Below are 25,975 nucleotides of genomic sequence, written 5' to 3' on the forward strand. Positions count from 1 at the left end.
AAGCAAAGAAAAAAAAAAAAAAGCAATGTCCACCATATTTGTTCACTTAATCTTCATAACAACCAAATGTGTCTATTGTCACTGTTGTGTTGTCATCATTTCATTTTACAAATGAGGAAACTGAGCTTTCTTGCCCTTTCCATATCAAAGGCACCTGTAAAAATAATGCCTATTTAGGGGGACTGGGCAGTGTGCAGCCGGTTAAGCACATAGTGCCAAGTGCAAGGACCCATGCTTCACAAGTGGTAAAGCAGGTCTGCAGGTGTCTATTTTTCTCTCCCCCTCTGTCTTCCCCTCCTCTCTCCATTTCTCTCTGCCCTATCCAACAACAATGACAGCAATAACAACAACGATAAACAACAAGGGCAACAAAAAGGAAAAAATGGCCTCCAGGACCAGTGGATTTGTAGTGTAGGCACCGAGCCCCAGCAATAACCCTGAAGAAAATAAAAGGCTGTCATGTCTAAGGTGCCAAAGGTCCCAGGTTCAGTCCTCAGCACCAACATAAGCTGGAGCTGAGCAGTGCTCTGGTAAAAAAGAAAAAGGGGTAAAATTGGAAGAAAGGCAGAAAGAAAATCTAGTTGTCTATTTTCCTTCCTTTCTTCAGTTAACACCCACATGCGTGAATGGTAATTCAGACTTCCTTCATTTTATAGTCAAACTACTTGCTTTTGTACCAACTAGTTAAGTTCCTCTGAGGACTAAAGGTTTGTCTTCCTGGGGACATGCAACGTAAAAACTTGAAAAGTGAATAGTATTTTCCTCTCAAGTGACTGGATTGGGTGGACCCCTGGAGAACACAGTTGCTGGTTGCACCGGGCTCTGAGAAACTGGCAGGACAGGTAGTGCTGTCTACTTCAGAGTGCAAAGTTCTGGCTGCTGTTATCTCTTTAAACGGATCCAGCTCACACCCTGCTGGATAAAAGAGAAAAAGGCAGGCGCGACTTAAACTCTGGGACTGGGAACAAAAGGTCTCAGGACAGAAACCTGCAGAGCACACAGCTGCTGGAGAACCCCGCGGCTCCTGGAAGGTGAACCCCAAGAATGAGGCTGCTCAAGCTGCTGATTATCCTGATCCAACTTGGAGCTGCCAGGACCCAGTCGGGTAGGCGTTTCGAAAGCCTTGTGATGTCTTTGTTTTTGTACTGGGAGCTTGGGATCCGAGGGGGTTGTCGGAAACTTCTTTGAAAACGAAAAATGCTGCTAAAAATAGGGGACACACACACACACACCCCTCATTTATTGAGCACTTTTTAATGGGTCAGGCTTGTGATAGACACTTGATGTATGCTGCTCTTTTTTAAAAAACTCCATTTGAAAAATGAAATTAACGAAAGCTCATTCACTGTCTGTAGTCCATAGTCCATGATACCTATTTTGCAAATGAGGAAAATAAGCCTCAGAGTGAGCACCAGACTTGCCCAAGCTCACAAACGGGAAGTGGTGGATTTTTCTCCAAACTTTCTATAATGTGAACTTCTATAATTTAAAAACAAAATCAATGTTAAAGAGAATTTCATAGTGCCTGCATTTTCAGGCAAATCAGTCCCCTCAAGTGGAGGAACCAGCTTTGGAGGCAAAGAGTCTTTGCTTTGCATAAAGTGGTCGGGTTTCTACTTCCACCTTTCTTAGCTAAGAGCTTGGGTGGGGCACCCCCTTACTGGTTCTTCCCACACATTCCTTCTGGTAAACTGCCCTTACCCTTCTGCTTTTTTCCCCCTAAGTGACAGAGAGAGAGAGAGAGAGAGAGAGAGGGAGACAAAGAAGAAGAAGAAGAAGAAGAAGAAGAAGACAGGAAGAGGAAGAGGAGGAGGAGGAGGAGGAGGAGGAGGAGGAGGAGGAGGAGAAGGAGGCGGAAAACCACAGCACCGAAACTTCCCTCAATGGGATGGGGGAATTAACTCGAAACTGTTGTGCAAAGCAGTGCACCATTCCGATGAGCTATGCTGCCACCCCACACTTCCACTTCTCACTGAAGAGGAACAGACAAGTTCTTTCAGTGTAGTAGCCCTTGCTCTGTAGTGTATGCACTTAACCAGGTGGGCCACCACCTGGCCCCTCAAATTTTCTTTTAAAAATATTTATTTAAGAGGTAGAAAGAGAAGAGGGTGAGGGAACCCAACACATCCATCCAAAAAGATCTGTGTACATATATGTTCTTGGCAGCACAATTTGTAATAGCCAAAACCTGGAAGCAACCCAGGTGTCCAACAACAGATGAGTGGCTGAGCAAGTTGTGGTCTATATACACAATGGAATACTACTCAGCTGTAAAAAATGGTGACTTCACCGTTTTCAGCCAATCTTGGATGGACCTTGAAAAATTCATGTTAAGTGAAATAATTCAGAAACAGAAGGATGAATATGGGATGATCTCACTCTCAGGCAGAAGTTGAAAAACAAGATCAGAAAAGAAAACACACCTAGAACCTGAAATGGAATTGACGTATTGCACCAAAGTAAAAGACTCTGTACTCTGGGGTGGGTGGGTGGGGAGAATACAGGTCCATGAAGGACAATAAATGACCTAGTGGGGGTTGTATTGTTAAATGGGAAACTGGGGAATGTTATGCATGTACAAACTATTGTATTTACTGTTGAATGTAAAACATTAATTCCCCAATAAAGAAATAAATTTTAAAAAAAAGAAGAGGTTGAGGGACACAGCATGCTGGTTATGCAAAAATATTTTCATGCCTGAGGCTCTAAAGTCCCAGGTTCAGTCTCTCTCAAATGTTCTCGACTGACTGTGTTGTACAGATTATTCAGTTTAGCCCCAACGTGTCATCGTTGTGTTAAATGGTGTGTTATGAGTGTAGTACGTACTACATTTTTTCTTGACAGAGATTTACACCCAGCTTTCTTTCACTTGAAAGAGAACAGTTAGGGAGTGAGATGGGAAGTCATGCAGTTGATAGTGTTGGACCCTATCCAACATAAGCATGGGGTCGTAAATTCAATCCCTGGCATTGCATATGCCAGAGTGAGGTTTTAGTTCTCTCTCTCTCCTTTTTCCATGACATGCTAACAGCATTGATGTTCACTAATCCCATAGAAGCCTATGTCTCCCATTCTTTTATGGGTAATATATAATAAAAGTCACTTTTCTGCAGCCTCTGAGTCAATACTGTGTCAAATCCTTGGAATAAGAGAGTGCAGATTTGAGACTGAGTCTCCTTGTCTGTGAAATGGGCATAGAGTCTCACTTCACAGAATTATCTCAGAGATAATATGAGATAAGTTTGTAAAAGGCCAGGAACTTTGCTACTATTCTTTGAGTACTTAGCATTCTAATTACACTCCTACAGTCTTGTTCATTCATTCAGTACATATTTAGGCTTCTTTCACATCCAGGTATTGTTGTAGGGACAAAGCATAGATGTAAGAAATTGTGGTAAATTGATCTTATGGAACTGACACTGAGAACAAGAAAGTTAAAGGGTGAGCAAGCAAACAAAATTATATATGAGAGTGCTCTGAGGAAAATAGTGACCAGATAGGTGGTGAGGGTAGTGGTGTTTGAGAAAAGGTCATCAGGGAAGGCTCCTCTGAGGAAGTAACTCTGGAGTCTGACCAGAAAGAACCAACTGAGGTCTAAATGAGAGGGGAACCCCCCTGAGTAACATGGAGAAAGGCAGAGTGTGGCTGTGGGGAAGTGAAGGAAAAGGTCCTGTGAGCAGAATGAGCTGTGGCCCAGTGGGAATGGTGTTGGGGGTTGGGCCCAGCAGAAGATGAGGTCTTTGTGATCCCTTTCCCTATAAGGACGTGAAGCCCCCTGCTGGACCTTGTGTTCACTGCACCATATATTCTCTACATTGGCTTCTTCTGAATAAGACTTGGGGAATCAATCTCCCTCTCTCTCTCCCTCTTTCTGTCTAGGGAGTGCCTCCTTGTCTCCTTACTGTAAAGAGTTTCAGGTTTGTTTTTTTTTCCTCCTCCAGGTTATCTCTGGGACTACGAACCCACTGCTCCTGGAGGCGATTTTTTTTTTTTCATTTTGTTGCTCTTGTTGTTATTGCTGTCATTGTTGGATAGGACAGAGAGAATTGAGAGAGAACAGGAAGACAAAGATGGGGAGAGAAAGACACCTTCAGACTTGCTTCACTACCTGTGAAGTGACTCGAACTGGGATCCTTATGTCAGTCCTTGCGCTTCGGGACACGTGCGCTTAACCCACCACCCTATCGCCTGGCTCCCTAGTGGTTGTTGTTGTTTTTTAAAATTATATACAGACAGAGAGAAATTGAGAGGGAAAGAGACAGAGACACCTGCAGCCGTTTGTGAAGCTTTCCCACTGCAGGCAAGGAACAGGGGCTTGAACTTAGGTCCTTGAGCACTGTAATGTGAGCGCTTAACCGCTGTCTGGCCCCAAGAGTTTCAGTTTTACACAATGACTATACTTGTAAGGAGAGACAAACCAACAGCTGACACTTGAATCTCTCTCATCTACAAGGAGTTTCCGAAGTGGAGAAATATCCACTAAATGTTTTGAAGGCTGACTAACGTCAAAGGGGCAGAACTGCTAGGTGTTTGTGGTGAATTGAGAAAGAGCCTGTGTGGGGCAGGGAAATGGTTTCTGTCTTTTCTTTAGAGGAAGTAAAGGGAGCGTCTAAGCCACAAGACATCAGTGATGCTCTGACTTTTCTCTCTCTATCTCTCTTCTGTCTCAGGTGAAATTCTCTCCTTCAGATGTACAAATAAAAAAAATCTTTAAAAATAATTATGGGAGTCGGGAGGTAGCACAGCGGTTAAGCGCAGGTGGTGCAAAGCACAAGGACTGGCGTAAGGATGCTGATTTGAGCCCCCGGCTCCCCGCCTGCAGGGGAGTCACTTCACAGGTGGTGAAGCAGGTCTGCAGGTGTCTGTCTTTCTCTCCCCCTCTCTGTCTTCCCCTCCTCTCTCCATTTCTCTCTGTCCTATCCAACAACAACGACATCAATAGTAACTACAACAATAAAACAACAAGGGGAACAAAAGGGAATAAATAAATAAATATTTTTTAAAATCTTAAAAAAATAATTAACTAGGATGTGGGTGGTGGTGCACCCAGTAGAGCATATACGTTACAGTTCACAAGGACCCAGATTAAAGCCCCCAGTCCCCACCTGCGGTGGGGCGGGGGAAGCTTCATGAGCAGTAAAGCAGTTTTTTAAAAATATTTTAAAAATATATTTATTTATTCCTTTTTGTTACCCTTGTTGCTTTTTATTGTTGTAATTATTATTGTTGTTGTTAATTGATGTAGTCGTTGTTGGCTAGGACAGAGAGAAATGGAGAGAGAAGGGGAAGACAGAGAGGGGGAGAGAAAGAGAGACACCTGCTGACCTGCTTCACCGCTTGTGAAACGACTCCCCTGCAGGTGGGGAGCGGGGCTTGAACCCGGATCCTTTTAAGCCGGTCCCTGTGCTTTGAGCCACGTACGTTTAATCTGCTGCGCTGCTCTGACTCCTCAGTAAAGCAGTTTTACAGGTATCTCTTTTTTCTCTCTTCTTCTTCTCCTTCTCTTCTCCTTCTCCTTCTCCTTCTCCTTCTCTCTCTCTGTCTCTCTCTCTCTCTATATATATATATATATATATATTTTTTTTTTTTTTCCTAGAACACTGCTCAGCTCTGGTTTATGGAGGTGCAGGAGACTGAACCTGGGACTTAGGAGCCTCAGGCATGAGAGTCTGTTTTCATAACCATTACAATATCTTCCCCCACCCCTCTCTTCTTCTCTACCTTATTTTTCCCTCTTGATTTCTTTCTTTTTTTATTCCTTCTTGATTTATGTCTCTATCCAATACATAAACAAAATGTTTTAAAAAAGAAAAAGTAATTAATTAATAGGCTCAGGGGTGCTACCACAGTGGTTATATAACAGACTTTCATGCCTGAGACTCCAAAGCCCTATGTTTCATTTCTGGCCACCACAAGCCAAAGCTAAGCAGTGTTCTGCCAAGTAATGAATAAACTAGTAAAACAATAGTAATACTAATAAGCATGTTTCCTGGTAAGGATGACTGTAGAGCAGCAAAGGAGGATCACAATGTGCTTAGTCAGTCATTTTCACCTTAGCGTGTCCAAGTTTCTGATCCTTTCTTGAGACCAAACTTAAATCAGGGGAGACAGGAAAGACACTTTTGGGGGGTTCTAGCCCAGCCTATATACCTCACAGGAGGAAGTTTTGATGCTGTGGTGTCTTTCCCTCACAAAAAAAAAAAAAACTTAAAAAAAAAGATTTTACCTATTTATTTATTCATGAAGAATGATAAGAGGAAAGAGAGGGGGAAATAATCAGACATGACTCTGTTATATGTGCTGCTGGGGACTGAACTCAGGACCTCACACTTGAGAGTACAATGTTTTATTCACTGTGCCACCTCCCAGACCACTTTCCCCCACTTTTAAAAAAATTATCTTTATTTGTTTATTGGATAGAGACAGCCAGAAATTGAGAGGGATTGAACCTAGGACTATGGAGCTTCAGGCATGAGAGTCTCTTTGCATAGCCATTATGCTATCTACCCCCACCCAAAAGATTTTATTAGTGAGAGGAATAAGAGGTGAGAGAGAGGATGGAAAGAGAATGAGAGAGAGAAAGAGAAAGAGGGTATCAGACATCACTTTGGTAATGTGTTCCAGGAATTGAACTCAGGACCTTATGCTTGAGAGTCCAACACTTTTTTAAAAAATATTTTATTTTTCCTTTTTTTTTTTCTTTATTTTATTCAATAGAACAGAGAAATTGAGAGGGGTGGAGGAGAAAGAGAAGGAGAAAATAGACACCTATAGACTGAGAGGGAGAAAGATAGACACCTGCAGACCTGCTTGTGAAGTGTCCCCACTACAAGTGGGGAGCTAGAGGCTCAAACCCTGTTCCTAGCACTGGCCCTTTACATAGTACTGTGTGTGCTTAAGCTGGGCTTATGGTAGTGCTGGGGATTGAACCTGGGACTTTGGAGCCTCAGGCATGAAAGTCTTTTGCATAGCCATTATACTGTCTCCCCAGCCTGAGTCTAATGCTTTATCTACTGTGCTACTCCCTGGACCACTATTTTATTTTAATCTTTAACCAGAACACTACATAGTTCTTGCTTATGGTGGTGTCAGCAATTGAACCTGGGACCTCAGTGTCTCAGGCATGGAAATATGTTGTGTAAACTACTGTGCTATCTTCCTGACCTCTCTATTTTTTCTTTATTGGGGGACTAATGGCCCCTTTATTTTTAATTAATTAATTAATTAACTAATTAAATTTTTGCCTCCAGGGTTATTGCTGGGGCTCAGTGCCTGCACCATGAATCCACTGCTCCTGGTGGCCATCTTTTTCCATTGTTGTTGTTGTTATTGCTGCTGGTGTTATTGTTGTTACTGCTGCTGTTGTTGTTGGATAAGACAGAGAGAAATTGAGAGAGGAGGGTAAGTTGAGAGGGGGAGAGAAAGACAGACACCTGCAGACCTGCTTCACCACTTGTGAAGATGTGCTTCCCCTGTAGATGGGGAGCCGGGAGTTTGAACCAGGATTCTTGCACTGGTCTGCACTTTGCACTACATCACTTAACCCGGTGCGATACCGCCCGGCCCCTTATTATTATCATTATTTTTAAGGTTTATTTATTTGTTAGTGAGAAAGAGGGAAAGAACCAGAGCATTGGCACATGTGGTATTAGGGACAGAACTTGAAACTCGTGAGTGGGAATCCAATGCTCTGCCCACTGTAGCAACTACTGGTCCACAACCTTCTCTCTACCAACACAGAGAAAGTTAGAAAAATATTTCATTTAGGGGCCAGATGGTGGCACACCTGGCTGAGTGCACATGTTACAATGCTCACGGATCCAGGTTCGAACCCTCAGTCCCCATCTGCCGGGGGAAGCTTTACAAGTGGTGAAGCAGGGCTACAAGAGTCTCTCTGTCTCTCCCTCTCTATCACCACCTTCCCTCTCCATTTCTGGCTGTCTCTATCCACTAAATAAATAAAGGCAATTAAAAAATTTTAAATATTTTATTTATTTATTTATTTCATATAGACAGAGAAATTGACAGGGAAGGAGAGATAGAGAGGGAGAGAGAAAGAGAGACACTTTCAGAACTGCTTCACTGCTTGTAAAGTTTCCCCTCTGCTGCTGTGGACTGGGAACTTGAACCCAGGTCCTTATGCATTTTAACATGGACATTCTACAGATACACCACCATTCAGCCTGGAGAGACTTTTGTTGTTGTTGTCACTGGGGCTACACTGTTCTGGGCTGGATTTTTTTGTTTATTTGTTTCCCAGATAAAGAGAGAGAGGAAATGACACCATAGCACTAACTCTTCCCCTAGTGCTGAGGGGCCAGGCTCAAACGTGGTTTGTGTGCATGACAAAGCAGGTACACCGGGAGTCGGGCTGTAGCGCAGCAGGCTAAGCGCAGGTGGCGCAAAGCACAAGGACCGGCATAAAGATCCCGGTTCGAACCCCGGCTCCCCACCTGCAGGGGAGTCGCTTCACAGGTGGTGAAGCAGGTCTGCAGGTGTCTATCTTTCTCTCCTCCTCTCTGTCTTCCCCTCCTCTCTCCATTTCTCTCTGTCCTATCCAACAACGACAACAACAATAATAACTACAACAATAAAACAACAAGGGCAACAAAAGGGAATAAAAAAAAATTAAAAAAAAAAAAAAAAAGCAGGTACACCATGTAGATGAGTGATCTTGCAGGCTCTGCACAGAGAGCTTGCTGGCAGTTCCGCCTCACGTAGTTCAGAGGTGAGTTCAGGTTTTGGTCAACCACTTCTGCAGAGGACCACTCCCAGCAGCAGCTCTAGCTGCCCCCATAGACACACCCACATCAGGAATTTAGGCCAGTTGGAATTCACTTTTTTTCTTTGGGCTGGTGCCCCCAGGGTCCATCAGCACACACATTGCCCACTGCCTGGCTTTTGTTTGTTGGTCCTTTTTTTTTTTTTAAACAAATTAAAAAATTTAAAAATTTATTTGTTGGAGAGAGACAGAAATCAAGAGAGAAGGGAGTGATAGAGAAGGAGAGAGACAGAGACACCTGCAGCACTGCTTCACTATTTGTGAAGCTTTCCCCCTGCAGATGGGGACTGGGGGCTTGAACCTGTGTCCTTGCGCACTGTAACATGTGCGCTCAACCAGGTGTGCCACCACCTGGCCCCTGTTCTTCTTCTTCTCCTTCTTCTTCTTCTTCTTCTTCTTCTCCTTCTCCTTCTCCTCCTCCTCCTCCTCCTCCTCCTCCTCCTCCTCCTCCTCCTCCTTCTTCTTCTTCTTCTTCTTCTCCTCCTCCTTCTTCTTCTCCTCCTCCTCCTTCTCCTTCTCCTTCTCCTCCTTCTCCTTCTCCTCCTTCTCCTCCTCCTCCTCCTCCTTCTCCTCCTTCTCCTCCTCCTCCTCCTCCTCCTTCTCCTCCTCCTCCTTCTTCTTTTTTAATTTCTTTGTTGGGGGATTAATGGTTTACTTTTTCAAATATTTATTTTACTTATTACATGTGAAAGAAAGAGTTTCATATGAGAGAGAAGGGGGGCTGGGTGATGGCACATCTGGTTGAGTGCACATGTTATAATATGGAAGGACTCGGGTTCAAGTCCCCAGTCCCCACCTATAGGAAAAAAGCTTTGCAAGTGGTGAAGAAGTCAGTGCTGCAGGTATCTTTTTGTCTCTGTCTCTCTTTTTCTGGTTGTCTTTATCCAACACATAAATAAAGATAATTAAAAAATAAAAAAAGAAACAGAGAGACAGAGAGAGATATCACTCCAGTACATACACTGCCAGGAGTTAAACTGGAACTCAGGCATAAAAATTCGATGCTCTACCAGTTGAGCTATTTCTCCAGCAGCACCACTGATCGCTCAGGTTTTGCCTGGGACTAGTCAGCAAGATTTTTTTTTTCTTCACCAAAAGTCAGTTTTGATTTATGGTGGTGCTGGGGATTAAATCTGGGACTTTGAAGCCTCAGGCATGAAAATCTTTTTGCATAACCTTTATGCTATCTATCCCCACCCTAGTTAGCAAGATTTTACAAGCCTTCCTCTCACAGGTCAGATTTCTATATGTATTTCCCAGGAAATACATATAGGTAAGGGCTGGCTCTAATTAAGGGCTCAGGAGAACTCCAGAGTCTGAGCATTTAATAGTGACACTCTTTCTATCTCTGCTTTGCTTTATTTTATGTATGTATATATGTATGTATGTATGTATGTATGTATGTATGTATTTATTTATTGCCACCAAGGTTATTGCTTGGTGCCCGCACAACTAATCCACTACTTCCTGTGGCTATTTTCCCCCCTTTTTCTTTCTTTTGTTTTTGATAGAGACAGAGAGAAATTGAGGGATAGTGGATAAGAAAGGGAGAGAAAGAGAGACACCTGCAACATTGCTTCACAGCTTGTGAGGCTTTCTCCCTACAGGTGGGGACTGGGAGTTTGAACCTGGATCTTTGCACATGATACAATGTGTGCTTTACCAGGTGCACCACTGCCCACCTCCTGCTTCTCCTTTCCCTTTGCTTTAGAGCAAGCCCTCTGTTGTTGGCAAAATAATTTAGCTTGAAAGTATACCTGATTTGCCATGTACAGACCCAGGGTTGGGTCCAGCCTCTACAGTACTAGAGGAAGTTTTTCCCTCTCTCTTTCAACTTTTCTCTCTCTCTCTCTCTCTCTCTGAAAAAGTTGGCCCAGAGCAGCAAAGCCTGACAATGACAAGCAAGCGAGCAAGCAAACAAATAAAAGCCAGCACTCTACTTAAAACTCTCAAGAGATTCTTGGGGGCACATTGCCTAACCCCTTGTGCTACTTGAGGATACTGAGGTGAGGAGGTGGTTTAGGCTTTGTCAAAGGTCATAGGTTAGACCAGAGTCAAACCTGTTTCCTTCTCTGCTCAGTGCTTCTCTGGAAAAAGTCAGACTCTGGGTTCAGAAAGAACTTCCTTTCACCAGTGCAGTGTCCCCTGCCCCAGCCCAGAGTGCCCCCCAATTCCCTGCCCACCCAGACTCAATGAGGGACTAACATTAAGGGAGGCTCTTGTTTCCCTTGTAGGAAAGTTCTGGCACATCTCTGACCTACACTTTGACCCTAACTACACCGTATCGGAAGACCCCTTCAAGGTGTGCCCATCCGCTGGCAACCAGCAGGTGCCCAACGCAGGCCCCTGGGGTGATTATCTCTGCGATTCTCCCTGGATCCTCATCAATTCCTCCATCTACGCCATGAAGGCCTTCGAGCCAGCACCTGACTTCATTCTCTGGACTGGGTGAGAGTGGTCAGGACAATAGCCCCTGCCTTGGGTCACCCACCAGCCTGGCACCTGCCCTGCATGTCCCTCTTAGTGTACATGCCAGCCCTGTTTTAGAGAGGACAGTCCTGAAACTCAGAGCCATCAACTTGCCTAAGGGCCCTTACCCTGACTGACTCCAAAATTTGTGTGCTTGGCCACTGAAATGCCTGTTCTTCTCAAAGGAATGCAGCTGTCACGCAGTTGGAGATGTGGCATGTGTGGACACAGGGAGAACTCTGGGTTCTAAGCCGGGGGGGGGGGGGGGGGTTAGGGACTCCAGTCCCTAGATCCAAATTCACGAGCTGGCAGTGGGATTGGAAGTTGGAAAGGCTGGAAATGGCCCAGTTAGCTGCTGGCAACTCTGGGAAAGTTCTCACTCTTACGCCACTGCTGTGTGTGTGTGTGGTGGTGGTGGTGGGCGGTGATTTCACTCTACCACTGCTTCCCCTTCTAGGATGTTGCTAGCCCTTCAGCTTTCCTCAGCACAGCCTTCCTTTTTCCCTCCAGGTCCCCACTTCACCCACTCACCTTCCCCTATTCCCTGCTAGAGCAGCTTTTCTTGTGCTCAGTTCCAGGAAACCTGGGCCCATCTTCAAGGAGCTCACAGTCTCCTGGGTGTGCAGACAAGCCCACTGATCACTACATCCTAGAGAGGAGAGAAGCACACAGGGTTGGAGGGGGGCAGTTCTTACTGAGCACCTGGCACCATCTGACAGACTTGGGAGAGGGGGCTTCCTGCAAAAGGTGGTGAACCAGGGAGCTGATGAGGAAGGATGGCCACCCTTCTGATTGCTTTCTCCCTCTTCCACCCTGTTTTATTGATTTATTTTTGTTAGTGATTTAATGTTGATTTACAAAATTGTAAGATAATAGGGGTATAATTCCATACAGTTTCTACCACCAGAGTTCTGTGTCCCCATCCCCCTCAATAGGTAACTGCAGTAGTTCTCCCAAGTTCGCTAATAAGGGCAATTCTATAACTATCTATCTATATCTATGTATATATATTCCCCCCTGCATTTTTTAATAGTCCTGCCTTCACTTCCTTTCTAGTTCACCCCTATACCTATTACCACTGCTAGATATCTTTCCTTTTCCCCTCTTCTCTCTCTCAGATAAGTGAAACCCTGCCTGGTTTTCTCTGGTGTTTTCCTGACTCACTTCCCTTTCATTGAGAGTACTGAAAAAAAAAAAAAAAGGATTCCTGCTAAGCACTTCAGGTTCTGGTAGAATGGGGGTACAGAGACCTCTCATCTACTTCTTCTATCATTTACTCCTCTGGGAGTATAGATCAAAATTCTTATTTTTTTAAATTCTTTTTTATATTTATTTATTTATTTATTTATTTATTTACCAGAGCACTGTTTAGCTGGATTATGGTGGTGTGGGGTATTGAATTTGGGACTTTGGAGCCTCAGGCATGAGAGTCAGTTTTTTGCATAACCATTATGCTATCTACCCTCCACTCCCAAAATTCTTTTTGGGGTATAGAAGGTAGGAGTTCTGGCTTCTGTAATTGCTTCTCTGCTGGACATGGATATTTGCTGGGCTAGCTTCGCGGGCAGGGGAGAGAGACGACCAGAGACTCATGGCTGAGTGGTACACAGTTCAGTCTTTATTCATGTGGAACGCAGTGCAATCTAAGCTATCTCTAATCACAATCCTGTCCTTATATATCCTGAGGTGGAAGTGTCAGGTCCAAAGAGGATGTACGTAGGATGGGGGTGGGGAGAAGGAAAAGGCATGCAAAACAGTGAGGATTAAAGCAATGCCCTGGAGGCAGGGTGGTGCTTAGTTAACAGTGGCTATGTAAATAGAATACAGTGTTAAGCAGGGGGGGGATTAAACCAATGAAACAGAAAGGGTCTTAGAAGCAGAATTTAGAAGCAGACCGACAGATATTGGCAGGTCAATCCATACCCCCAGCCTGTTTCTTTCTTTCCCTAATAGGGTAGGGCTCTGAAGAGGTGAGGCTCCAGAAAGCATTGGTGATGTCCTCTGTCCAGGGAAGTCGGGATGGAATCATAGTAGTGTCTGCAACTTGGTGGTTGAAATGCAGTAAGATGGCAATCAGGACAAAATGTTTAATAAACAGGGAGCCATAAAGTAGGAATAGAGCAAATGAAAGTAGGAACCTTAGGGAGGAAGGAAGCTAGGATTCTATTCTGGGAATGTTCCTACCATCCTACATCTCAGTATTCTACCAGAGCATGACTCCACTGCCTGTGAAAATTTTCCTGGTACCATGCTGGTGCTCTTATGTAGTACTAGGGGCTCAAACCCAGGTTCTTGAGTATGGTAAAGTGGGCATTCTACCAGGTGAGCTATCTCTCAGCCCGAATATTTTATTTTTTTAATTTCACCACTCTCTAGTTTTATATACTTAAAGCAGAATTCTTTACTTTTCTATGCCTTGGTTTCTCTCTCTCTCTCTTTTAAGTTTTAGTGATTTAATATTGATTTACAAAATTACATGTCAATAGTGGTATAATTCCACACTGTCCTACCACCAGACTTCTGAATCTTCAGTCTCTCCACTGCAAGCCACTGCAGTTCCCCTAAGGTTGTAGACGTGGGCCAACCATCATCTCTACAACTGTCTGTCTCCATTTATACATAACTGCCCCTTTTTTCTTCCAGATCCAATCCTCTCTTCCCCTACGAGCCACTCATGACACCATTACTACCTCCAAATGTCCCTCTCCTTTTCCTCCACTCTCTCTGGGACCAGATGGAGCTAGAGTTCAGAGCCCTCTTATCCTCTTCTTCCTATCACTTCTCCCCCACTGGGGGTATTGTTTTTGAGGTGCAGAAGGTGGGAATTCTGGCTTCTGTAATTGCTTCTCTGCTGGACATGGGCTTTGGCAAGTTGTTCCAAGGAGTTTGGCTTCAGAATACCGAGTAGTTCAGAATTACTCCACAGTAGAGCTTGGACCACTGAGTCCCTGGAATTCCTGGATCCACATTATAGAAGTTCTCAGCAAGGTAGAAGAGAAAGGAGAGGGCAATGGGGAAAGAGAAGATCTGGGGACAGATAGGAGCCAAGAATCTGAAACATGAGCATTCTGCTGGAGCAGCTGGGGTAAAGCAGTTGCTGCAGGTACTGCTTCAGGGAAATTAATGAGCTTAACTGGCAGCTACCACTGGTGTACACCATGCAGAGTGTTTTCTATGTTTTGTAGTCACTAGTATTTTTTTTTTGCCTCCAGGGTTATTACTGGGGCTCCATGCCTGCACTATGAATCCACTGCTTCTGGAGGTTATTTTTCCATTTTTCCCTTTTGTTTATCATTGTTGTCATGATTGTTTTTATTGCTGTCGTTGTTGTTGGATAGGACAGAGAGAAATGGAGAGAGGAGGGGAAGACAGAGGGGGAGAGAAACATAGATACCGGCAGACCTGCTTCACTGCTTGTGAAGTGACCCCCCCCTGCAATTGGGGAGCTGGGAGCTCAAACCAGGATCCTTAAGCTGGTCCTTGCGTTTCACACCATGTGCACTTAACCCGCTGCGCTACCACCCAGCTCCCCTAACTAATGTGTTTTAATGAAAATCCTACAACATAAGAGAAACCAAGGCAGGACTACTGGGAGGTACAGGCATGCAGTAACAGGGAACAGAAAGGTTTCCTCCCCAAAACAACAAGTATCTACAATGATAAACCTCACGAAAGCCAGTAGCTACCACTGAGACTTCCACAGCCCTAGATATCAAGTTGCAGATGCCGCCATGATTCCGTCCTGACTTCTCTTGGCTGATGACCTCAGCAGTGTGTCCTGGAACTTGCCTCTCCAGAGCTCTACCCCACCAGGGAAAGACAGAAACAGGCTGCAGTATGGATTGACCTGCCAACGCTCACATACAGCAGAGAAGCAGGCTAGATAGCTCACCTGGGAGGATGCCTGCTTTGCCATGCACAAGACCCTGCTTTGAGCCCGGCCTCCACCACACTGGGGGCTGGGAGGGGATCTTCGTTGCTGTGGTGTCCTTCCATCTCTCCCTCTGTCTCTATCTGAAAAAACTGGTCCAGAGTGGTGAAGCTCTGGAAATGACCAAAAATAGATAGATAGATAGATAGATAGATAAATAGCAAAAAAGAAAGGAGTGGAAATAACAAGTTTTCTCCACTCTGTGGGGGTTACAGGTAGAACTGAAACTCAAACTTCCTCACTAAATAATTACACTTATATTAATAATTGCTAAGGTGAATGACAACCTAGCAGCTACTATTCTACTTTTGAATACATAATTTCCCCCCTACACACACACTTAATCTATGTCCCTTACACACACACTCTATGAGGAGGCACCATTACTATTCCTACTTTGCAGATGAGCTTGTGGTGGCTTAGAGAGATCAAGCAACCAGCCCAAGGATATGCATCAGGATAATGGCAGAGCCCGGGTTTGAACTATGTCCTGTGTGACTTCCCTTCTTGACTGGCCACTCCCTGTCCATGGAAAACTGAGGCCTAGCTCCCCAGCTTCTTGTCTGTTTCTTCCTTTGCTCCTGACTTGGTGTTTTGCAGTGATGATACGCCCCACGTACCTAATGAGAACTTGAGTGAGAAGGCCGTTCTGGACATTGTGGAGCTACTGACCAACCTCATCAGAGAGGTCTTTCCAGGTAAGGCTTTTCCGTCAGTCCCCTACTGCATTACTTGACCCCCAGGAAATCCATGGCACAGTGGACCCACGGCAGGGCAAGATCTGGAGGAATGACCTGCATCCCGGCAGCTGGTGACTAGATTCTAAGTCAGTACTACACAGAGAAAAGTAATACTAATAAATTTGCTATTACTATTATTCACCAGAGCTTGCTCAGCTCTGGGTAATAGCACTGCTGGTTGAACCTAGCACTCTGGAGACTCAGGCATGAAAGTCCTTTGTATAACCATTATGCTATCTCCCTACCCCCAGAGGTCGTTGCTTACTTCCCAACTGTCCTGCTAGGAACATGGAACTCACTTCCTGAATTCTCCTTATGGAAATGCCTGAAACTTCACTGCCTTCTGCCCCTGTTGATTTGGCACACCAGACTCAGCCCCTCCTCAAGGCATCATCGTTGATAAAGTCTCCTGCAGACTCGCACATCTGCCCTGTGTCCTGCACTGCCTCTAGAGTTGCTATCTGTTGTCCATCAGATCTCCAGCAAGGGTGCTGTTCCTTGGTGCTTCCAATGTCTTCAGAGCCTCACAGAACAGGCAGAAACTGTGTGTGATTGTGGCAGCAGCTCTATGGGGCAAGACAGGGAGAATGAGGTCTGGGTGCCCTTGAAAATGTTTTGAAACATGCTGTGCAGAACACAATGTCCTGGGTGCAGGGCCCTACTGATAGCACACTGGATATGACAGGTGACTCTCTGTGTGCATAGTTCAAGCCTCAGCATCACATGGGAGGTACAATGGCAGTACACAAGTTCCCATTGCTGTGATGGTGTCTCAACCCTCAACCCCTTATTTCTCTCTCTGTCTCTCATAATATAAAAAATGTCCTAGTGGGAGTTGTGCAGTAATGAAGCGGGTTAAGCACAGGTGGTGCAAAGCGCAAGCACCGGTGTAAGGATCCCGGTTCGAGCCCCCGGCTCCCCACCTGCAGGGGAGTCGCTTCACAGGTGGTGATCCAAGTCTGCAGGTGTCTATCTGTCTCTCCCCTTCTGTCTTCCCCTCCTCTCTCCATTTCTCTCTGTCCTACCCAAAAACAATGACATCAATTATAACAATAAAACAACAAGGGCAACAAAAGGGAATAAATAAATAAATATTTTTTAAAAATGTCCTAGCAGTGAAGCTATGCATGCACACAAAGAAAAACAACATCATCAACAACAAAATCAAAATAAAAAAAGGTCCTGGGGACTGAATCAGGCTTCTTGCCACCCTCTTTTTCTTTGATCTAGGGTGAGAGTCAGAAAGAAGTAGAAAGGGAGGCAGCAAGAAGGCCACCGGTAGCACTGCTCCACTGTCCATGAAGCTTTGCCCCTGCAGGTGAGGCCTGGAGAGTTGGTGCACGGTAATGTGTATGCTCCACTGGGCACACCACCGCCTGTCACCCTGTCCCCTCGCCTTTTTTTTCCTTTTGACTAGAGCACTACTCAGCACTGGCTTATGGAATTTCAGAGCCTCAGGCGTGAAAGTCTTTTGCATGACCATTATGCTGTCTTCCTAGCCCCTTTATCCCCTCACTTTAAAGATTTATTCGGGGTCAGGTGGTGGTGCACCCAGTTCAGCACACATAGTATTAAGCAGGAGGACCCATGCAGGGATTCTGGTTTGAGCCCCCGGCTCCCCACCTGCAGGGGGGCTGCTTCACAAGCAGTAAAGCAGGTCTGCAGGTGTCTCTGTCTCTCTCCCTATCTCCTCCTCCCCTCTCAATTTCTCTGTCTTATCCAATAAAAATGAAAACTGGCCTCTAGGAGCAGTGCATCTGTAGTGTAGGCACTGAGCCCAGTGATAACCCTGGAGGCAAAAAGAAAAAGAAAGAAAGAAAGAAAAGAAAAAAAGAAAAAAGAAAAGAAAATAAAAGAAGGGGAGAAGAGGGAGTGGTAATAGTGGGTGTACGCATTTATTTATGAAAGGGAGAGAGATGTCAGATTGTGCTTTCATGTAGTTTATGCTTGCAAATATTTTCTTCTTTTCTTTTCTTTTTAAAAAAGATTTGATTTATTAATGAGAAAGATAAGAGGAGAGAGAGAGAGAGAGAAAGAACCAGACATCACTCTGGTACATGTGCTGCCAGGGATTGAACTCAGGACCTCATGCATGAGAGTTTAGTTCCTTAACCACTGTGTCACCTCCCAGACCACGCAAAGATCTTCTTACAGACATAAAGAGGCAGAAAATTAAGGGAGGGATGTTCTATCTTCTCATCTGCCCTTTGGGATTCTGGGGAATGTGCTTTCTTCTTAAATGGTTGCTCAGCAGCTGCTGGTATTTTCTTTGGAGAAGGGAGGTTTATCCAGGCATCTAGAACACTGGCTCCCAGCCTTATAAGCAACTTCTGATAGAGTCCTGCTGCCTCCTTCACTGGCACAATTCTCTGCATTTCCAGAGACGAGGTGCTGAGATGGCATTTGTTAACAGGACATTTTCCTAGTTTTGAATGGGTGGTTTTAGTCTCCCCCATTGTTTCAAGGTCACCCGCGGGGGGTGAGTCAAGCTCAGATGAAAGTGCGGTCTTGTTTTGAATGCAGAGGAATCAGTGTTTATCATCAACTATGTAACCAGCACTTCTGGTGTGCTAGACACAGAGGTAAAATAAGAGGAGGAATGAAGTTACTTGTGAGAAAGAAATTTAACTGACTTGCTCCCCATCCTGCTCCCCACCCCTCATTTCACAGACCACTTTTTCAGGAAGGGCTCTCCAGACCCCCACTCCCAGTCCGTTGTACAATACAGAATCATACTGCCAGTGGCTCTTCCCCATTTGAGACAGCACTCACCTCTTTACCCTACCACACTGAGGGTCTTTGGGGCCGGACTAGGTGCTTGGTTCCTAGGTCTACGTGTTGGCTCACACTGGGAGCTCAACAAATACGTGTTTACTCACGGAAGAGAGAAACTCCTAAGATCTCCCAGAGTGAACCAGGTTCCTTCCCTGACAGAGGAGTCTGGAATTGACAAGGGCAAAACTACTAAATGACCAAGTAACTGTTAATGGATCTGAAGATGACTTCAATCTAGCTTTCTCTTGCCTTTCCAACCAAGCAGGAAACTTCCTGCTGAGAATGGAGTTAGGAGCCAGGATCAGAGAACTCACTGCGTTTCCTTTCCAGGTCCAAGTACAGTTCTGCCAGATTTTATCAAATGTGGTTTTCTGCTTATCTCTGTATGCCCCTTATCGGTACTGTCACGCTTCCCCATTAGCACTGGTGGCTGGCAACTAAGTGACTGACTCCAGCAATTATTATATTTTTATATCGATATTCCTCTTTTTCCTTTCAGATACAAAAGTCTATGCTGCTATGGGAAACCATGACTTTCACCCCAAAAGTCAGTTACCAGCCGGGAGCCACAACATCTACAATCAGATAGCAGAACTGTGGAGACCATGGCTCAGTAATGAGTCCGTTGCTCTCTTCAAAGAAGGTACTACTGCCATTTACTCCTACGAGAAGTACTTCTGTATGCCAAGACTGATGTGATTTCTTTTAAAATGTTTTATTCATTCATTCATTCATTCATTCATTCTATTGGTCAGAGAGAAATCAATAGGGAAGAGGGAGATGGAGACAGGAAGAGAGATAGAGACCTGCAGCAGTACTTCATCACTTGTGAAGTTTTCCCTTACAGGTGGGGACCAGAAGCTTGAACCCGGTGTGCCAGTGCCTGGTCCCCAAATATTTTGTTTATTTTATTTTAGTGAGTGAGAGCTACAAAGAAAGGTAGATAGAGATACTGGAACACTGCTCAGTTCTGTTTTATGGCAGTGACAGAGATTGAACCTGATCTAATTTTTTTTTAAAATATTTATTTATTCCCTTTTGTTGCCCTTGTTGTTTTATTGTTGTAGTTATTATTATTGTTGTCGTCGTTGTTGGATAGGACAGAGAAAAATGGAGAGAGGAGGGGAAGACAGAGAGGGGGAGAGAAAGACAGACACCTGCAGACCTGCTTCACCGCCTGTGAAGCGACTCCCCTGCAGGTGGGGAGCCGGGGTTCGAACCGGGATCCTTGTGCCGGTCCTTGTGCTTTGCGCCAAGTGCACTTAACCCGCTGCGCTACCGCCCGACTCCCATGATCTAATTTTTTTTATATTTATTTATTTTCCCTTTTGTTGCCCTTGTTGTTTTTTTTTTATTGTTGTAGTAGTTATTACTGTTGTTGTTATTGATGTCATTGTTAGATAGGACAGAGAGAAATGGAGAGAGGAGGGGAAGACAGAGGGGGAGAGAAAGACAACTGCAGACCTGCTTCACCGCTGTGAAGCGACTCCCCTGCAGGTGGGGGCTGGGGGCTGGAACCTGGATCCTCACGCTGGTCCTTGTGCTTCGTGTCACACGCGCTTAACCCGCTGCACTACCGCCAGGCTCCTGAACCTGATCTAATTTTTAAAAAAGATTATTTATTTATTTATTTAGTCTACTGGGAGAGGGGAAGAGGGAAGGAGAAGGAGAGGGGGAGGGAGAGGGGGAGGGGAGGGGGGGAGGGGGAGAGAGAGGAGAGGGAGAGGGAGAGGGAGAGGGAGAGGGAGAGGGAGAGGGAGAGGGAGAGGGAGAGGGAGAAGAGCCAGAGCATCACTCTGGCACATGCAGTGCTAGGAATCAAACTGAGAACCTCAGGCATGTAAGCTCAACCAACTGGACTTTTTCCCAGTACTGTTTTAATGTTGTCTCAACAACATCCCCATGAAATAGGCACTCACTTTATTCCCTTCTACAGGTAAGAAGATTGAAACTTGCAGTTACTAAATCAGTTGACCAAAGACACACAGTTTAGGAGAAGCAGACTTAGGGGCAGAATTCAGGGTGATTCCAGTCCCGTGCTCTTAAACTCATGGCATTAATGAAGATCTGAAGTGAATACCTACTGAGCACTTAAGCTATGTACCAGGCACTATTCTCAGCATAATAGTAGGTTCCTTGCAGCAGCCACCCTTAGGAAGCAGCAGTGCAAGAAGAGCTCCTCAACCCTGCTGCTACAGACACCACGCATGCAAGGTGTTCAGCAACATTCTTGGTTTTCTCCCTACTGGGTGCTGGTAACATTTCTAATTGCTGTGATGTCCCAGGTGCTTTCTATTCTGAGAAGTTGCCAGGACCAAGCAGTGGGCGGATCGTGGTCCTCAACACCAACCTGTACTACAGCAACAATAAACAGACAGAAGGCATGGCTGACCCTGCCCGGCAGTTCCAGTGGCTAGATGAGGTGCTGACCAATGCGTCCAGAGCCGGAGAAAAGGTAAGAGCTTCTGCTTCCCTCCCACCCCCTTCTCCTCCTCCTGCTGTCTGGAGTTGTTTCTCTTCCTCCTCTTTCTCCTCCTTTTCTCCTTCCCTTTCTCCTCTTTTTCCTCTTCCTCCTCCCCTTCTTTCTCTTTTTATTATTGATTTAATATTGGTTTACAGAATTACAAGATAACAAGGACACAATTCCACACAGTTCCCACCACCAGAATGTCTCCATTCCCTCCATTGAAAACTGCAGTGGTTCTCCCAAGGTCACAGATCAGAACTGGCTATTATTTCCATAACTATCTGTATATATATTTGCCCATTTTTTCCTATGGTCCTACCTTCTTTTCTAAGTCATACATATACCTATTACTATTTCCAAATGTCTTTCGTTTTTTCCTCTTCTCTCCCTGGGTCCTGATGGAATTGAATTTCAGAACCTTCTAGTTATCTTCCCCCTAACATTTCTCCTCCTCTGGGAGTATGGCCCAAAATTGTTTTTGGAGTGCAGAAGGTGGGAGTTTTGTCTTTTGTAATTGCCTCTCTGTTGGATACAGACTTTGGCAGGTCTATCCATACCTCCCATCCTGTTTCTGTGGAGGTTCTGGGACACATTTGGTGAGTTTGTCTGCCCAGGGAGTTCAGGATGGAATCATAGTAGCATCTGTAACTTGGTGGCCGAAAGACAGTAACATATGAGGAAGGACAAAATGTTTAATAAACAGGAACCAGAAAATAGGAAGGGAGCAGGTGAGAATAGGGATCATAGTGTGGTAAGAAGCTGGTAAGTCTATTTTGGAACGTAGGAAGCCTATGTTCCAAGGGGCCCATGACTTTAGTAATTTTTGCTTCATCTTGACAGTTAACATGGAGGTAGACTAAAAATATTGTCTGGGAAGATAAAGTCAGAACTGAGAATTGAACTAGAAAACTGAATTAAGGCAGAGAGTAGCTCCCAAACTTGAAGAAAACATATAAATACAATTAACTGTTTACCCCATCAATATGACTCAAAGGCCATGTATAGTTAGCACAGGAACCTACATAACCTCTGAGTCCCTGTTCATTTGAGCTTGCAGTCCATAGTCAAAGCTGGCAGCATTCTAGGTTGCACTCATTCAGAGCCAGTCTTCCTCAAGTGGCAGAGTAGGCTGACTCAGCCTCCCTTCAGAAAGTGCAGAGAGAAAAAGTGTCTCATCCCAGCAGAATTTACCAGCTAGGGATTCTCAACGCTCACTGCATGTCAAACCTGCGACTGAGGGCTTCATATAGATGATCTCCTCTCTTCCTCACAACTCCACCAGTTAGATGCGGCTCCTAATGAGAACACTCAGACTCGAGAGGTGGGTGACACACAGCTGTCATGCTCTTAGCTAGCTTCCCCTCCCCACAAGCTAGCTTGTGAGGAAGGTATAGCGATGGTGTCTGATTGCTCCAAGAAGAGAAGCCTTATCTCTGGGGGATCAGAAAGGTCTCATGCGAAGGTGCCTTTGAGCTGAAAGGCCAAGAAGGACTTAAAGATGGGGGGAGGGGATATCGGCTATCGAGTGGTGGTGCACTTGGTTGAGTGTACACATTGCCATGTGCAGGGACCCAAGTTCAAGTAGTTGGTCCCCACCTGCAGGGGTGAAGCTTTCACAAGTGGTGAAGCAGTTCTGCAGGTGTCTGTTTCTCTCTCTTTCTCTGTCTCCCCCTACCCTCTCAATTCCTCTCTTGTTCTATCAAACAAAAAGAAAGCAAGAGAAAGGAAGAAAGGAGGAGAGAAAGAAAGAAAAATAAAACAAATGCTGCTTGGAACTGTGGATTCACTGTGCAGGCAGGCACCAAGTCCTGGTAACAATCCTGGGGGCAATAAAAAAAACAAAGATGTAGGGAGTCGGGCGGCAGTGCAGCGGGTTAAGCGCAGGTGGCACCAAGTGCAAAGACTGATGTAAGGATCCCGGTTCAAGCCCCCGGCTCCCCACCTGCAGGGGAGTCGCTTCACAAGCGGTGAAGTAGGTCTGCAGGTGTCTATCTTGCTCTCCTCCTCTCTGCCTTCCCCTCCTCTCTCCATTTCTCTCTGTCCTATCCAACAACAACGACGACATCAATAACAACAATAATAGCTACAACAATAAAACAGGGGCAACAAAAGGGAATAAATAAATAATAATAATAAAGCAACAACAAAGATGTGGAAGAAGAAGGGCCCTCCAGGTGTGTGGGCAGCAGGCAGCATGGGCAAAGAAAGGGCCAAGAAGGACATCTATGGCTGGGCAGAGAAAATGCTGGGATCTGCCTGCAAGAGGGGAGGAAGGGTGAGGGGCTCATATAGCAGGTGCATTTGAGCATCTGAGGGGTGAAAGCGAGAGGCTGGGGAAAGCATCTCGGAGCCCCTCCTGCCTGAGCACCCTTCTTGCAGGTGTACATCATTGGCCACGTTCCTCCGGGTTTCTTCGAGAAGACTCAGCACAAAGCCTGGTTTCGGGAGGCCTTCAATGCAGAGTACCTGAAGGTGGTTCACAAGCACCATAAGGTCATTGCAGGGCAGTTCTTTGGGCACCAACACACTGACAGCTTTCGGATGTTCTATAATGATGCAGGTACTGCACCTGGAGGGCAACCTCCAGCCATCCTCCTTCCTTCTCTTGCCAGCCTCTCTCACTCCTTCTGTTTCTCTCCTGGAAGGTGTTCCCATCAGTGTCATGTTCCTCACGCCTGGGGTCACTCCCTGGAAAACCACATTAACTGGGGTGATCAATGGGGCCAACAATCCAGGCATCCGGCTGTTTGAATACGACCGAGCCACACTGAGTCTGAAGGTCAGGAGCTGGGTCCGCTGGGGCCAGAGGAGGAGGGTTGGAGTGGGAGCCGAATGCTTCACTGCCTTCCCCAGCTCTGCTTTCAATACTGCATCTTATTCGCTTGGATAGTGCACTGATTTGCCAACTCAGGTTCCAACTCGGCATTCTGGCTTTGGAGGAAGCTTTATCTTTATATGCCAGGCCCTGTGCCTTATGCTCAGGAGGTGGAAGGGTAAGCAAAACCAAAGTCACTACTGGGCTGGCAAAATAGCTCACTTGGATAAGCGGCTTTGTTGTGTGCAACCCAGGTTTGAGCCTGGCTTCCACTGCACCGAAGGAAGATTCAGTCTCTTTCACTCAAACTAACCATAGATAGACAAACAAACAAAACATCGAAGGCTATCTGTCAGGCACACTTAATAAGTAGTCGCTGTGCAGTGGTTGTCGCCATTGCTATTCTTCATGCTATTCTTCAATGCTTTATTCAGTGCCCCACCTCACAGACCAAAATATTTTAATTTATTTTATTGTAATGAGAGAGATGCAGAGAGCAAGAGACGGAGAAAGACCAGAACACTCCTCAGTCCTGGCTTATGGTGGTGCTAAGATTGAACTTAAGACCTCAGAGCCTTAAGCATGAAAGTCCTTTGCATAACTATCATGCTGTCCCCAACTCCCATTGCTATTCCTATAATGAATCTGGAGGCATATACAAGGCACAGGATTGGGGGCGGAAGAGCATAGCTGCTCACAAACCATGCTTCTCACACCCCCTCTCCAGGACATGATGACATACTACGTGAATCTGAGCCAAGCGAATGCACAGGGGACGCCAAAATGGCAGCTCGAGTACCGGGTGACAGAGGCCTACAGGGTGCCAGATGCAGGAGTCCAGTCCATGCACCAGGCATTGGATCGCATTGCCAGCGACCAGGAGGTGCTGCAGCGCTACTACGTCTACAACTCAGTCAGCTACGACTTGCTGGACTGCAGGGAGGTCTGCCGCACGGAGCAGGTGTGCGCAATGCGCGAGGTGGCCTTTGCTGCTTACGAGTCCTGCTTGCGAAGCCCCGCAGCCAAACCAGCGTCCGGCTTCGCGCTCCTACTGGCGGCGCTGCTGGGCCTGTGCACCGTGCAGGCTCGGTGACCCGGGAATTCCTTCTGGGGCCAGGCAGCGCCTCCAAGAGGGGAACTTTCCCACCATTTCCGCCGCCAGCACTGAGGGAACTGGATAGCACTTCGGGCTCAATAAATAAAACCCCGAGGACCTCGCAATTCTGTCAGGTTATAACGAGAGCAAGCAAGCAAGCAATGGCACATTTGCCTGTTATTTCTTCGAACATGTAAACGACCTTCCTAGTCCTTGCAGTAATGAATCTACATCTACTCCCTTTGTCGGATAATCAGAATAAAAGGAGTCTCCGGGAAAGGTGCTTCGTGCTAATTCTGTACTCTCCTTTATGTCCTGGTACAGGGCCCGAACTCCAGCTCCGACTCCAGGCACACTCAGTTTGCAAAATCCCACAATTGGGGGTCAGAATGGTCCTTCCTGTTGTGTGTGTGCTCCTCCACCTTTATTTTATTACTTGATAGGGGCAGAGAATTGAGAAGGGGGCGACAAACACCTGCAGCACTGCTCCACCACCCGTGAGGCTTTTCCCTTGCAGGTGGGGGCTGGAGGTTTTTTTTATTTGTTTGTTTGTGTTTTTTTAAAGAATTTATTTATTCATGAGAAAGGAGGAGAGAAAGAACCAGCCGTCACTCTGGTACATGTGCTGCCGGGGATCGAACTCGCGACCTCATGGTTAAGAATCCAATGCTTTATCCACTGCGCCACCTCCCGGACCACGGGGCTGGAGTTTTGAACCCGGGTCCTTGTGCATGTGTGCTGCACCAGATGCGCCACTAGTAGTAGGGCCTCCTCACTTGTGCTGCCTTGCAAAAATGAGGACAAATCCTCGTCTTGGGCCTTCAGGTGCCTTCAACGCAAAGCAGAACAGCAAGCTGCTAATCTCAGGGCAGGGCGCCCTTGGGTCCGGCCCTCGAGCTT

The 25,975-nt window shown here is 45.8% G+C and overlaps 1 protein-coding gene across 2 annotated transcripts; it reads left to right on the forward strand.

Moving 5' to 3' along the window:
- The first annotated feature begins 741 nt into the window (after nt 1-741).
- SMPDL3B (sphingomyelin phosphodiesterase acid like 3B) lies at nt 742-25,354 on the forward strand. 2 transcript variants are annotated; one of them, XM_016187841.2, is made up of 8 exons: nt 742-1,105; nt 11,017-11,230; nt 15,783-15,880; nt 19,197-19,340; nt 20,983-21,152; nt 23,544-23,724; nt 23,810-23,943; nt 24,707-25,354. In XM_016187841.2, the coding sequence occupies exons 1-8, from the start codon at nt 1,045-1,047 to the stop codon at nt 25,070-25,072; spliced, it is 1,368 nt and encodes a 455-aa protein (XP_016043327.1). In that variant the 5' UTR covers nt 742-1,044; the 3' UTR covers nt 25,073-25,354. The 2 variants fall into 2 exon arrangements, with proteins under 2 accessions (XP_016043327.1, XP_060061645.1); XM_060205662.1 differs by lacking the exon at nt 11,017-11,230 and having other exon boundaries at nt 920-1,105.
- Nucleotides 25,355-25,975: the final 621 nt, after the last annotated feature.

The sequence above is a fragment of the Erinaceus europaeus genome, chromosome 13 (genome assembly GCF_950295315.1).
Source record: "Erinaceus europaeus chromosome 13, mEriEur2.1, whole genome shotgun sequence".
Taxonomy (NCBI): Eukaryota; Metazoa; Chordata; class Mammalia; order Eulipotyphla; family Erinaceidae; genus Erinaceus; species Erinaceus europaeus.